Source organism: Pleurodeles waltl, chromosome 10 (assembly GCF_031143425.1).
Source record: "Pleurodeles waltl isolate 20211129_DDA chromosome 10, aPleWal1.hap1.20221129, whole genome shotgun sequence".
Classification (NCBI taxonomy): domain Eukaryota; kingdom Metazoa; phylum Chordata; class Amphibia; order Caudata; family Salamandridae; genus Pleurodeles; species Pleurodeles waltl.
Window position 1 is genome coordinate 498,955,840 of NC_090449.1, and position 15,162 is coordinate 498,971,001.

Genomic DNA, 15,162 nt, shown 5'->3' on the forward strand with positions numbered 1-15,162 from the left:
AGCTGGCGGTCCGCTAAGGAGCCCCCAGAGTACATGGAATCATACAACAAATACTAGCAACAGTATTGGGGTATGATTCTTAAATGTTTGATACTAAACATGCCCAGGTTCCGAGTTACCATTGTGTAGTTGGACATAGGTAGTGACCTATATCCAGTGCACGGGTAAAATGGCTTCCCGGCACTCGTCCAGGAAAATGGAGTTGGAGTTCATGGGGACACCTCTGCTAATGCAGGGGTGCCCTCACACACAGGTACTTGCACCCTACCCTCTGGGCTAGGAGGGTCTGCCATATGGATGGCTTATAGTGACCTGGTGCAGTGACCTGTAGTGAGAGGGGTGGCATGCACCTTTTCATGCAGGCTGCAATGGCAGGCCGGGAAATATCTTTTGCATGGGCTCCCTTGAGTGGCGTAATACATGCTGCAGCCCATGGAGAAGCCCTGGTGCCCCAGTGCCCTTGGTACCTAGGTACGATATACTAGGGACTTACCTGGGGGTCGCCAGTATGCCCATTGTGAGGTGCAGAAATTCAGGGACAACCAAATTTAGAGGGCGAGAGCACAGTCACTGGGGTTGTTGTTAGCAGGATCCCAGTAAACACACTCAAAACACACTGACAGTAGGCAAAAAGTGGGGGTAACCATATCAAAAAGAGGGTACTTTCCTACTCTGGGTCTTTGTTAAAGGCAGGGAGTCCCATCAGGCTTTTGGAGGCACAGCAGCTTGCAGGACAAAACAACTTAGGTACTGTTCAGCGGGGAATAGCAGACAGGTTAGCAGGACTGGTGCCAAGTCAGTTGCTTCTTCCTCAGTCTTTTCTTTTGCTGCTCTTCATTGTTGTTTGTCATAGGTCAGCAGGAATCTGAGGTCCTGGTATCAGGGGGTCTCCTAAATACTCAGTTTACGGTGTGAAGGGTAGGAGCCAATGGGCTGCTTACCAACGGGATCACTACGGCCCATAGATGACCTCTGCCTTTGAGGTGCGGTCATCTCCCTCTCCCAGAATTCCGAATTCCACCACACACAAGGTGGTGGCATTCCTAAGGCTATGTTCATTTCAGGCTGGTCACCCTGGAGTTGTGTCCAGCCTGCAAAAGGAACATTCCTCCTGCGTAGCTAATTCCATGTGCCAAATAGGCCCTGGGGCAGGGTGGTCGGCATATCCCATCTGAGAGAAACCAGTTCTGCATATGAGGTTGGTGGGCTTCTTTGAAGTTCCCCTGCCTTGGAATGCAGATTTGCAGGTCATCCTGTTGGGAGGGGTATGTAACCCCCCTGCCAAGGCAGTCTTTGTTACTGACTGCCCGTGAGCAAAGGTGTTCACCCTTGGGTTGATGGGGTTGGTGGAGGTAGAATCAGAAACTTGTCTGTTGATGGTAGACTGATGGAAACTAGTCAGTCAGCCCATCAATTTGGTAGGTTTTCAGGATTCACCCCTAAGGTGCCCACTGGGGGCATGTATTAATAAATCCATCACTGGAATCAAGGAGGGTTTGTTAATTTGAGATGTTTGATACAAAACATCACTATTTTCAGTGAAGCCATCATGGAGCTGGGGAACTCATGTTGACCAGTGTCCCCCACATGTATTTAAAATGGCTTCCCTGTTCACTTACTATGTCTAAGGATCAATAAAGACATAGCAGGGGCATATTTGCTCATGTAGATATGTCCTCACCTGTACTATAATGCACCCTGCCTTAGAGCTGTAAGGCCTGCTGTAGGGGGCGGCTTACAAGTATTACAGGCATTGTTAGGGGGCATGGCACATACGTGTGTGCCATGTCCTGTTTTCACTTTATGGATCACCTTTTCACACACCTTGCAGTGACAGTCTATAAGAGTTTGGTGCTGGGTTCCTTAGAGTGGCTCAAGCTGTGCTGCAGTTCTTGGGGGATCCTCTGTAGTTCCCCTGCCCTAGGTACCAGAGGCACCACTCACTAACAACTTGCAGAGGTGTTATAGGGCCTGGGCACCTGGGGATCAAGTGACCTGGTCTCTTCTTTTAGGGAAGGAAAACTGGCATTTGGGGACCTGGTTAGCTGGAACCCAGTGCTCTTCAGGCTAAGTTGCATCAAAAAGTAGGGGCTTCTGCAACCAGAACCCAGTTTCCTACACTACTCATGGTTTTTGAGCAGGTTGTCTTTGGGTTTTTATGTATGGAAAATACTGTGCAATGGAAAGTTACATGTTAAAGGTGATGTATATTTTAACTTTTTAACCCATTTATATGAGATGACGTACATTTTGATAGCCAATGTCACTCACTGAATGTTTTAACCACATTGGAAAGTTCAGGGTAATTTACATATGTTAAACTCCTGTTTTCCTATTTAGAGTGCATGCCTTCTTGGAGCAGTGGGGTCTTGTTAATTACCAAGTGGATGTAGAGAGCAGACCCATGGCCATGGGCCCACCACCTACTCCTCATTTCAATGTGCTTGCTGATACTCCCTCTGGACTTGTACCACTTCATCTCCGAACTCCTCAGGTACAACCACAAATGCATCATATTCTTGTTTGAGTGTCTGTACCTTCTTTACACAAATTGTGTAATGTGAGGAGTATAGCAAGGCAGAATTGGCTAGATTTAGTTCAAGAGGTATAGGAGATTGATTTAAGTCAAAATTTTTATTAATATGTCTGTGATAACAAGAATCCAGGATGCAATTATATGTTGTCTGTTGATGCAACATATAAATTATTGCAAAGAAAATATGATTTGCTGGCTTCCGGTAGTAACACATGTAATTGCTTTTAAATGTTTGATATTTAGTGCCTTAAGATTCTGTGTATTTCGGTGTACCAACACTGAAGTTCTGTTCTAGGGAAATCCTCAAAGTCATAAGTACTAAATAGTCCTGCCCACGTGCTGGGATCTCAAAGCAGTTTAAAAAAGTGTACATATATGTATAATAATAACAAGAACTTTGTACCACAGTAATTTATATATGTTTGTAGCCCAATGATTGCTAAAAATGGTCAGACTTAATTGAATTTTTATTTTAGAAACAAATTGTGCATGGACATTCGTCACTATAACAAGGTTGACCATAGAACATATTTCATAAACCTTTTTTAAGAGAAAAAAGAATGGAAATATGAGACATTGTCAGCCAGTAGGTTGTAATGTAAAACGTAGAATAGCAACTGGCACTGTGCCTTTAGGAAGCTCACAGTATCCTCTGTATCCCATCATGCCTCACAGGTGACCGTCAGTTCATTTTCCAGCTCCTGGAAATAGGCTATTGGGACACTGAGCTCTGCCTTTTTGTCTGAAATCTTTTGGAAGCTTATATTTATAATTTTCACTTGATGTCTTTCATCATTTTAAACAGCTTGACACCTTTATTCTGACATAAATGTGTCATCTTTCTGTTCAAATGTTTTAACTAGTTGTGAATTGTCCTTCCTCTGGGGAAAAAGATGGCACCATCAGACCCCACATACTCTGTTTTATGTTCCTTCCATACCTAACTCCTGTACTTAATCAGTCCTTATCCAGAAGAACTTAGAAGGACATAGAAAATCAGATTTCATGAACTGCAGCAAAGGACCGAAGAACATGCTGCCAGGTCTTCTAGAAGCCATGGAGAAGGTCAATCCTCTACCATGGTCTCTTCTGCCTCCAAGGACTCACCTAGAGGCAGATCCAAGGCGAGGAGACATCGGGGGAAGAGAATTTGGTCCCTTTTAGATGTTGAGATCCATGACGTTGAGAAGCATAGCATCGAAGACCAGACACATACCTACTTGCAGCAATGTTGAGTCACTCAACAGCAAAAGATCCCAGTTGGTCGCATTGAGAACAGAGTAGAATGTCGAGGACAATTCCATCAACGGTAAGACCACTTCCATGAACATCGAACTGACCTCTGTCAATGGTGAGTCTACCCCTTTAGCATCAAGACTGGCTCTGTCAGCACTGACACCAACTCGGTCAACTTCGAGGTCACTTCATTCGATGTCAAGGACATCTCAATCGACGCTGAAACAACTTTCTTTGATGTCAAGACCTTCAACTGTGACGTCTAAGCCATCAATGCCTTCAAAAGTAATATCAAGAGCAACATATTTGCCACCATCTCTACATCGATCTTCTAGATAGTCATAGGAGTCTTCTAAGGAAATGCCTCCTTGGCATGGTTACCACCTGACTTTTTGCCTTTGCTGATGCCAAGTTATGATTTGAAAGTGTGCTGCGACCCTGCTAACCAGGCCCCAGCACCAGTGTTCTTTCCCTAAACTGTACCTTTGTCTCCACAATTGGCACAACCCTGGCACCCAGGTAAGTCCCTTGTAACTGGTACCCCTGGTACCAAGGGCCCTGATGACAGGGAAGGTCTCTAAGGGCTGCAGCATGTCTTATGCCACCCTGGGGACCCCTCACTCAGCATATACACACTGCCTGCCGGCTTGTGTGTGCTGGTGGGGAGAAAATGACTAAGTCGACTTGGCACTCCCATTGAGAACCCGACGCTTGTTTGCACACTGCACCCGGCCGCCCCCGTGCCGCTGAGGGTGTACTTTCTGTGTGGACTTGTGTCCCCCCCCCCCCCCCCCACTGTGCCCTACAAAACCCCCCTGGTCTGCCCTCCGAAGACGCGGGTACTTACCTGCTGGCAGACTGGAACCGGGTCACCCCTTTCTCCATTGAAGCCTATGCGTTTTGGGCACCACTTTGACCTCTGCACCTGACTGGCCCTGAGCTGCTGGTGTGGTAACTTTGGGGTTGCTCTGAACCCCCAACGGTGGGCTACCTTGGAACCAAACTTGAACCCCGTAGGTGGTTTACTTACCTGCAAAAACTAACAAACACTTACCTCCCCCAGGAACTGTTGAGAATTGCAGTGTCTAGTTTTAAAATAGCTATATGTCATTTATGTGAAAACTGTATATGCTATTTTGCTATTTCAAAGTTCCTAAAGTACCTAACTGCAACACCTTTCATTTGAAGTATTACATGTAAATCTTGAACCTGTGGTTCTTAAAATAAACTAAGAAAATGTATTTTTCTATATAAAAACCTATTGGCCTGGTATTGTCTTTGAGTGTGTGTTCCTCATTTATTGCCTGTGTGTGTACAACAAATGCTTAACACTACCCTCTGATAAGCCTACTGCACGACCACACTACCCCAAAATAGAGCATTAGAATTATCTCTTTTTGCCACTATCTTACCTCTAAGGGGAACCCTTGGACTCTGTGCACGCTATTTCTTACTTTGAAATAGTATATACAGAGCCAACTTCCTACAAGTCTCACCCAGAGAGACCTGTCACTCCAGGTTCCGATTACTCCCTAACATATTCACCATCAAGTCACAAGCGGGATATAGCACTTTCTGGTGCAACCTCACCATAGGAAGCCACACCACCCAATTTTTGTTCCTGGTTCAGTAACATCTCGTTCGATAGCATCTGTCGCTGTAGATACGCATGTTTTGCAATAGCTCGCCATCTGGTGTTGGGCCGGAGTGTTACAAGTTGTTTTTCTTCGAAGAAGTCTTTCGGGTCACGGGACCGAGTGACTCCTCCTTTTGTCTCCATTGCGCATGGGCGTCGACTCCATCTTCGATTGTTTTTTTTCCGCCATCGGGTTCGGACGTGTTCCTGTCGCTCCGAGTTTCGGAACGGAAAGATAGCTAATTTCGGAAGATTTTCGTCGGTATTGTTGCGTTCGGGATCAGCGTAGTTAGATTCAACACCGCGTCGAAGGATCGAAGAGCTCCGGTGCCCTTCGGGGTAGTTTTTCGATCCCCCGTCGGGGCCTGGTCGGCCCGACCGCGTGCTGAAGAACGCCGATGGAACGGACCCCGTTCCGTTTCTGCCCCAAATGCCACAATAAATACCCCTATACAGACCAACACTTGGTCTGCAACCTGTGCCTGTCACCTGAGCACAGTGAAGACACCTGCGAGGCCTGTCGTGCGTTCCGGTCCCGAAAAACACTCCGAGACCGTCGAGCCAGAAGACTTCAGATGGCGTCCGCGCCGACAGCCCACCGAGAGTTCGAGGAACAAGAAGAGGAAGGTACCTTCTCGATCCAAGACTCAGACTCCGAAGGATTCGACGATACACAAACCGTGAGTAAGACGTCGAAAACCACTCGGAGGAAGATTTACAAGGCCCAGGGGACGCCACTGCCACCAGGCCATGGCTCCACCCATAAATTCGGTGACCGACCGTCGGCACCGAAAAAGGCCCAAACAGTGCCGAGATCGTCCGACTCCGGTCGAGACACCGGCACGCAGCCTTCTCGGGACCGAGAAAGTGCTGGAGACAAGCATCGACACCGAGATGCCGGTGTAGACACGGCTCGACGCCGAGACAGCGGCCCCGAAGAAGATCGGCGCCGACAGGTTTCGGCCCCGAAAAAGAAAAAAGTCACCTCGGAGCCGAAAATGGACGCAGACAAAGTTTCGGTGCCGAAACAAACTGCAACCGACCCAGCTTCAGGCTCTTATACAGAAGAGCACTCGCTAACCTCCCAAATGCAAAAGCATAGGTTTGAGGAAGAGCTACAATCAACTGATGTGGACCATACGCAAAAGCGTATTTTCATACAGCAGGGGACAGGAAAAATAAGCACCCTTCCCCCTATTAGAAGAAAGAGAAGGTTGGAGTTCCAAACTGAACAGACACCACAACCGAAAGTGGTGAAAAGAGTTACCCCACCACCCTCTCCTCCGCCCGTGATTAACGTCTCACCAGCACAAACTCCATCACACTCCCCAGCTCACACCACCATGAGCCAGGGTGACCAAGATCAAGACGCATGGGACCTATACGATGCCCCAGTGTCAGATAACAGTCCGGAGGCATACCCTACGAAGCCATCTCCACCAGAGGACAGCACCGCGTATTTTCAAGTGGTGGCTAGAGCAGCACAATTTCACAATGTAAGCCTCCACTCAGAACAGGTCGAGGATGATTTTTTATTCAACACACTCTCCTCCACCCACAGCTCATACCAAAGCCTGCCTATGCTCCCTGGTATGCTCCGGCACGCAAAATAAATCTTTAAGGAGCCGGTCAAAAGTAGGGCAATCACACCATGGGTGGGAAAAAAAGTATAAGGCGCCTCCTACAGACCCGGTTTTCATCACTACACAGCTGCCACCAGACTCTGTCGTTGTAGGAGCAGCTAGGAAAAGGGCCAACTCCCACACATCTGGAGATGCACCACCCCCAGATAAAGAAAGCCGCAAGTTCGATGCAGCTGGTAAGAGAGTCGCAGCACAAGCTGCAAACCAGTGGCGCATCGCGAACTCCCAGGCACTACTTGCGCGCTATGACAGGGCCCATTGGGATGAGATGCAACATCTCATTGAACATCTGCCCAAGGACCTACAAAATAGGGCAAAACAAGTGGTTGAGGAGGGACAGACCATTTCCAACAACCAGATCCGCTCCTCCATGGACGCTGCAGATACAGCTGCACGGACAATTAATACATCTGTAACTATCTGAAGACATGCATGGCTCCGAACGTCTGGATTTAAACCAGAGATTCAGCAAGCAGTTCTCAATATGCCTTTTAACGAAAAAGAACTGTTCGGTCCAGAAGTGGACACAGCAATTGAGAAACTCAAAAAAGACACGGACACTGCCAAAGCCATGGGCGCACTCTACTCCCCGCAGAGCAGAGGGAATTACAGCACATTCCGTAAAACACCCTTTAGAGGGGGGGTTTCGGGGTCAGAGCACACAAGCCAGCACCTCACAAGCAACACCGTCCAGTTTCCAGGGACAGTATAGAGGAGGTTTTCGGGGACAATATAGAGGAGGGCAATTCCCTAGGAATAGAGGAAGATTTCAGAGCCCCAAAACCCCTACTACTAAACAGTGACTCACATGTCACTCACCCCCTCCACACAACACCAGTGGGGGGAAGAATAAGTCATTATTACAAAGCATGGGAGGAAATCACTACAGACACTTGGGTTCTAGCAATTATCCAACATGGTTATTGCATAGAATTTCTACAATTCCCTCCAAACATACCACCAAAAGCACAAAATTTGACAAAACATCATTCCAATCTCCTGGAGATAGAAGTACAGGCACTATTGCAAAAGAATGCAATCGAATTAGTGCCAAACACACTAATAAACACAGGAGTTTACTTACTGTACTTTCTGATACCAAAGAAGGACAAAACGCTGAGACCAATCCTAGACCTCAGAGTAGTGAACACTTTCATCAAATCAGACCACTTTCACATGGTCACACTACAAGAAGTATTGCCATTGCTAAAACTACACGACTACATGGCAACTTTAGACCTCAAGGATGCTTATTTCCATATACCAATACACCCATCGCACAGGAAATACCTAAGGTTTGTATTCAAGGGAATACATTACCAATTCAAGGTACTGCCTTTCGGATTAACAACCGCACCAAGAGTCTTTACCAAATGTCTAGCGGTAGTCGCTGCACACATAAGAAGGCAGCAAATACATGTGTTCCCATATCTAGACGACTGGCTAATCAAGGCCCATTCGTTAATAGAGTGCTCAAATCACACAAATCATATCATACAAACCCTCTTCAAACTAGGGTTCACCGTCAACTTCACAAAATCCCAAATTCTGCCGCGCAAGGTACAACAATACCTAGGAGCCATAATAGACACATCAAAAGGAGTAGCCACTCCAAGTCCACAAAGAATTCAAAATTTCAACACCATCATACAACGCATGTATCCAACACAAAGGATACAAGCAAAGATGGTACTACAACTCCTAGGCATGATGTCTTCATGCATAGCCATTGTCCCAAACGCAAGACTGCACATGAGGCCCTTACAACAGTGCCTAGCATCACAGTGGTCTCAAGCACAGGGTCATTGTAAGGAAATGCCTCCTTGGCATGGTTGCCCCCTGACTTTTTGCCTTTGCTGATGCTATGTTTACAATTGAAAGTGTGCTGAGGCCTGCTAACCAGGCCCCAGCACCAGTGTTCTTTCCCTAACCTGTACTTTTGTATCCACAATTGGCAGACCCTGGCATCCAGATAAGTCCCTTGTAACTGGTACTTCTAGTACCAAGGGCCCTGATGCCAAGGAAGGTCTCTAAGGGATGCAGCATGTCTTATGCCACCCTGGAGACCTCTCACTCAGCACAGACACACTGCTTGCCAGCTTGTGTGTGCTAGTAAGGACAAAACGAGTAAGTCGACATGGCACTCCCCTCAGGGTGCCATGCCAGCCTCTCACTGCCTATGCAGTATAGGTAAGACACCCCTCTAGCAGGCCTTACAGCCCTAAGGCAGGGTGCACTATACCATAGGTGAGGGTACCAGTGCATGAGCATGGTACCCCTACAGTGTCTAAACAAAACCTTAGACATTGTAAGTGCAGGGTAGCCATAAGAGTATATGGTCTGGGAGTCTGTCAAACACGAACTCCACAGCACCATAATGGCTACACTGAAAACTGGGAAGTTTGGTATCAAACTTCTCAGCACAATAAATGCACACTGATGCCAGTGTACATTTTATTGTAAAATACACCACAGAGGGCACCTTAGAGGTGCCCCCTGAAACTTAACCGACTATCTGTGTAGGCTGACTAGTTCTAGCAGCCTGCCACAAACCGAGACATGTTGCTGGCCCCATGGGGAGAGTGCCTTTGTCACTCTGAGGCCAGTAACAAAGCCTGCACTGGGTGGAGATGCTAACACCTCTCCCAGGCAGGAATTGTCACACCTGGCGGTGAGCCTCAAAGGCTCACCTCCTTTGTGCCAACCCAGCAGGACACTCCAGCTAGTGGAGTTGCCCGCCCCCTCCGGCCAGGCCCCACTTTTGGCGGCAAGGCCGGAGAAAATAATGAGAATAACAAGGAGGAGTCACTGGCCAGTCAGGACAGCCCCTAAGGTGTCCTGAGCTGAGGTGACTCTAACTTTTAGAAATCCTCCATCTTGCAGATGGAGGATTCCCCCAATAGGGTTAGGATTGTGACCCCCTCCCCTTGGGAGGAGGCACAAGGAGGGTGTACCCACCCTCAGGGCTAGTAGCCATTGGCTACTAACCCCCCAGACCTAAACACGCCCTTAAATTTAGTATTTAAGGGCTACCCTGAACCCTAGAAGATTAGATTCCTGCAACTACAAGAAGAAGGACTGCCCAGCTGAAAACCCCTGCAGCGGAAGACCAGAAGACGACAACTGCCTTGGCTCCAGAAACTCACCGGCCTGTCTCCTGCCTTCCAAAGATCCTGCTCCAGCGACGCCTTCCAAAGGGACCAGCGACCTCGACATCCTCTGAGGACTGCCCCTGCTTCGAAAAGACAAGAAACTCCCGAGGACAGCGGACCTGCTCCAAGAAAAGCTGCAACTTTGTTTCCAGCAGCTTTAAAGAACCCTGCAAGCTCCCCGCAAGAAGCGTGAGACTTGCAACACTGCACCCGGCGACCCCGACTCGGCTGGTGGAGATCCGACGCCTCAGGAGGGACCCCAGGACTACTCTGATACTGTGAGTACCAAAACCTGTCCCCCCTGAGCCCCCACAGCGCCGCCTGCAGAGGGAATCCCGAGGCTTCCCCTGACCGCGACTCTCTGAAACCTAAGTCCCGACACCTGGGAGAGACCCTGCACCCGCAGCCCCCAGGACCTGAAGGACCGGACTTTCACTGGAGAAGTGACCCCCAGGAGTCCCTCTCCCTTGCCCAAGTGGAGGTTTCCCCGAGGAATCCCCCCCTTGCCTGCCTGCAGCGCGGAAGAGATCCCGAGATCTCTCATAGACTAACATTGCGAACCCGACGCTTGTTTCTACACTGCACCCGGCCGCCCCCGCGCCGCTGAGGGTGAAATTTCTGTGTGGACTTGTGTCCCCCCCGGTGCCCTACAAAACCCCCCTGGTCTGCCCTCCGAAGACGCGGGTACTTACCTGCAAGCAGACCGGAACCGGGGCACCCCCTTCTCTCCATTCTAGCCTATGTGTTTTGGGCACCACTTTGAACTCTGCACCTGACCGGCCCTGAGCTGCTGGTGTGGTGACTTTGGGGTTGCTCTGAACCCCCAACGGTGGGCTACCTTGGACCAAGAACTGAACCCTGTAAGTGTCTTACTTACCTGGTAAAACTAACAAATACTTACCTCCCCTAGGAACTGTGAAAATTGCACTAAGTGTCCACTTTTAAAACAGCTATTTGTCAATAACTTGAAAAGTATACATGCAATTTTTATGATTTGAAGTTCCTAAAGTACTTACCTGCAATACCTTTCGAATGAGATATTACATGTAGAATTTGAACCTGTGGTTCTTAAAATAAACTAAGAAAATATATTTTTCTATATAAAAACCTATTGGCTGGATTTGTCTCTGAGTGTGTGTACCTCATTTATTGTCTATGTGTATGTACAACAAATGCTTAACACTACTCCTTGGATAAGCCTACTGCTCGACCACACTACCACAAAATAGAGCATTAGTATTATCTCTTTTTACCACTATTTTACCTCTAAGGGGAACCCTTGGACTCTGTGCATGCTATTCCTTACTTTGAAATAGCACATACAGAGCCAACTTCCTACATTGGTGGATCAGCGGTGGGGTACAAGACTTTGCATTTGCTGGACTACTCAGCCAATACCTGATCACACGACAAATTCCAAAATTGTCATTAGAAATTGATTTTTGCAATTTGAAAAGTTTTCTAAATTCTTAAAAGACCTGCTAGGGCCTTGTGTTAGATCCTGTTTAGCATTTCTTTTAGAGTTTAAAAGTTTGTAAAAGTTTGAATTAGATTCTAGAACCAGTTGTAGATTCTTAAAAAGTATTCCAACTTTTAGAAGCAAAATGTCTAGCACAGATGTGAATGTGGTGGAACTCGACACCACAACTTACCTCCATCTACAGATGAGAGAGCTAAGGTCACTCTGTAAACTAAAGAAAATAGCAATGGGCCCCAAACCTACCAAAGTACAGCTCCAGGAGCTTTTGGCAGAGTTTGAAAAGGCCAACCCCTCTGAGGATGGCAACTCAGAGGATGAAGATAGTGACTTGGAGGGAAATTCCCCCCCTCCAGTCCTACTTAGGGAGAGCAGGGCTTCTCAAGCCCTGACTCCACAAATAATAGTCAGAGATGCTGGTTCCCTCACAGGAGGGACCAACAACTCTGAAATCACTGAGGATAACTCCAGTGAAGAGGACATCCAGTTAGCCAGGATGGCCAAAAGATTGGCTTTGGAAAGACAGATCCTAGCCATAGAGAGGGAAAGACAAGAGATGGGCCTAGGACCCATCAATGGTGGCAGCAACATAAATAGGGTCAGAGATTCTCCTGACATGTTGAAAATCCCCAAAGGGATTGTAACTAAATATGAAGATGGTGATGACATCACCAAATGGTTCACAGCTTTTGAGAGGGCTTGTGTAACCAGAAAAGTGAACAGATCTCACTGGGGTGCTCTCCTTTGGGAAATGTTCACAGGAAAGTGTAGGGATAGACTCCTCACACTCTCTGGACAAGATGCAGAATCTTATGACCTCATGAAGGGTACCCTGATTGAGGGCTTTGGATTCTCCACTGAGGAGTACAGGATTAGGTTCAGGGGGGCTCAAAAATCCTCGAGCCAGACCTGGGTTGACTTTGTTGACTACTCAGTGAAAACACTAGATGGTTGGATTCAAGGCAGTGGTGTAAGTAATTATGATGGGCTGTACAATTTATTTGTGAAAGAACACCTGTTAAGTAATTGTTTCAATGATAAACTGCATCAGCATCTGGTAGACCTAGGACCAATTTCTCCCCAAGAATTGGGAAAGAAGGCGGACCATTGGGTCAAGACAAGGGTGTCCAAGACTTCAACAGGGGGTGACCAAAAGAAAGGGGTCACAAAGACTCCCCAGCAGAAGGGTGATGAGACAACCAAAACTAAAAATAGTAAAGAGTCTTCTACAGGCCCCCAAAAACCTGCACAGGAGGGTGGGCCCAGAGCCTCTTCACAAAACAATGGGTACAAGGGTAAAAACTTTGATCCCAAAAAGGCCTGGTGTCATAGCTGTAAACAGCATGGACACCAAACTGGAGACAAGGCCTGTCCCAAGAAAGGTTCCACTCCAAACTCCCATCCAGGTAACACTGGTATGGCTAGTCTCCAAGTGGGATCAACAGTGTGCCCAGAGCAAATCAGGGTCCACACTGAAGCTACTCTAGTTTCTGAGGGTGGGGTGGATTTAGCCACACTAGCTGTCTGGCCGCCTAACATGCAAAAATACAGACAGCAACTCTTAATTAATGGGACTAGAATAGAGGGCCTGAGGGATACAGGTGCCAGTGTCACCATGGTGACAGAGAAACTGGTTTCCCCTGGCCAATACCTGACTGGAAAAACTTACACAGTCACCAACGCTGACAATCAGAGAAAAGTACATCCCATGGCAATGGTTACTTTAGAATGGGGAGGGGTCAATGGCCTGAAACAGGTGGTGGTCTCCTCAAATATCCCAGTGGACTGTCTGCTTGGAAATGACCTGGAGTCCTCAGCATGGGCTGAGGTAGAGCTAAAAACCCATGCAGCAATGCTGGGTATCCCTGAACTGGTGTGTGTGAAAACAAGAGCACAATGCAAGGCACAGGGTGAAAAAGTAGAGCTGGAGTCTGGAAAAATGGCCCAGCCTACCAAGAGAACAGGAAAGTCAGTTGGGAAACCAACTGCAACACAGCAAAAGAAAGGGAACCTCTCTTCTCAGGAAGAAGTTCTGCCCTCTGAGGGAACTGAGCCTTTGGAGCTTGAACCTTATCAGGTTGAGCTCTTAGGCCCAGGGGGACCCTCAAGGGAAGAGCTGTGTAAGGGACAAGAAACCTGTCCCTCTCTTGAAGGCCTTAGGCAGCAAGCTGCTGAAGAATCCAAAGGCAAGAAAAATGGAACACATAGGGTCTATTGGGAAGATGGGCTCCTGTACACTGAGGCCAGAGACCCCAAACCTGGTGCCACTAGGAGAGTGGTAGTGCCTCAGCTGTTCAGAGAGTTCATCCTAACATTGGCCCATGACATTCCCCTTGCTGGACATTTGGGACAAACCAAGACGTGGGAGAGGTTAGTCAACCACTTCTACTGGCCCAATATGTCCAACATGGTTAAGGAGTTTTGCCTCTCCTGCCCCACCTGTCAAGCCAGTGGTAAGACAGGTGGGCATCCAAAGGCCCCCCTCATTCCACTTCCAGTGGTGGGGGTGCCCTTTGAAAGAGTGGGTGTGGACATAGTTGGTCCACTGGAACCTCCCACAGCCTCAGGGAATATGTATATCCTGGTAGTAGTGGATCATGCTACCAGGTATCCTGAAGCTATTCCCCTTAGGTCGACTACTGCCCCTGCAGTAGCCAAGGCCCTCATTGGTATCTTTACCAGAGTGGGTTTCCCTAAGGAGGTGGTGTCTGACAGAGGTACCAACTTCATGTCAGCATACCTAAAGCACATGTGGAATGAGTGTGGAGTGACTTATAAATTCACTACACCTTACCATCCACAAACTAATGGCTTAGTTGAGAGATTCAACAAGACATTAAAGGGCATGATCATGGGGCTCCCAGAAAAACTCAAAAGGAGATGGGATGTCCTCCTGCCATGTCTGCTTTTCGCTTACAGGGAGGTACCACAGAAGGGAGTAGGGTTCTCACCCTTTGAACTTCTGTTTGGTCATCCTGTAAGGGGACCACTTGCTCTTGTTAAAGAAGGCTGGGAGAGACCTCTCCATGAGCCAAAACAAGACATAGTGGACTATGTACTTGGCCTTCGCTCTAGAATGGCAGAGTACATGGAAAAGGCAACCAAAAACCTTGAGGCCAGCCAACAACTCCAGAAGTTTTGGTATGACCAAAAGGCTGCACTGGTTGAGTTCCAACCAGGGCAGAAAGTCTGGGTTCTGGAGCCTGTGGCTCCCAGGGCACTCCAGGACAAATGGAGTGGCCCTTACCCAGTGCTAGAGAGGAAGAGTCAGGTCACCTACCTGGTGGACCTGGGCACAAGCAGGAGCCCCAAGAGGGTGATCCATGTGAACCGCCTTAAGCTCTTCCACGACAGGGCTGATGTCAATCTGTTGATGGTAACAGATGAGGATCAGGAGGCAGAGAGTGAACCTCTCCCTGATCTTCTGTCATCAGACCCAAAAGATGGTACAGTAGATGGAGTGATCTACTCAGACACCCTCT

At 47.9% G+C, this 15,162-nt stretch overlaps 1 protein-coding gene across 5 annotated transcripts in view; it reads left to right on the forward strand.

Annotated features, from left to right (window-relative positions):
- Positions 1 to 15,162, forward strand: part of SMARCC1 (SWI/SNF related BAF chromatin remodeling complex subunit C1) — an 845,345-nt gene that overhangs the window by 409,300 nt on the left and 420,883 nt on the right. For all 5 annotated transcript variants that reach the window (XM_069210868.1, XM_069210871.1, XM_069210870.1 and 2 more), the window contains exon 17: positions 2,341 to 2,494. In XM_069210868.1, the coding sequence (XP_069066969.1) occupies positions 2,341 to 2,494 (154 nt within the window). The remainder of the gene's footprint in view (positions 1 to 2,340; positions 2,495 to 15,162) is intronic.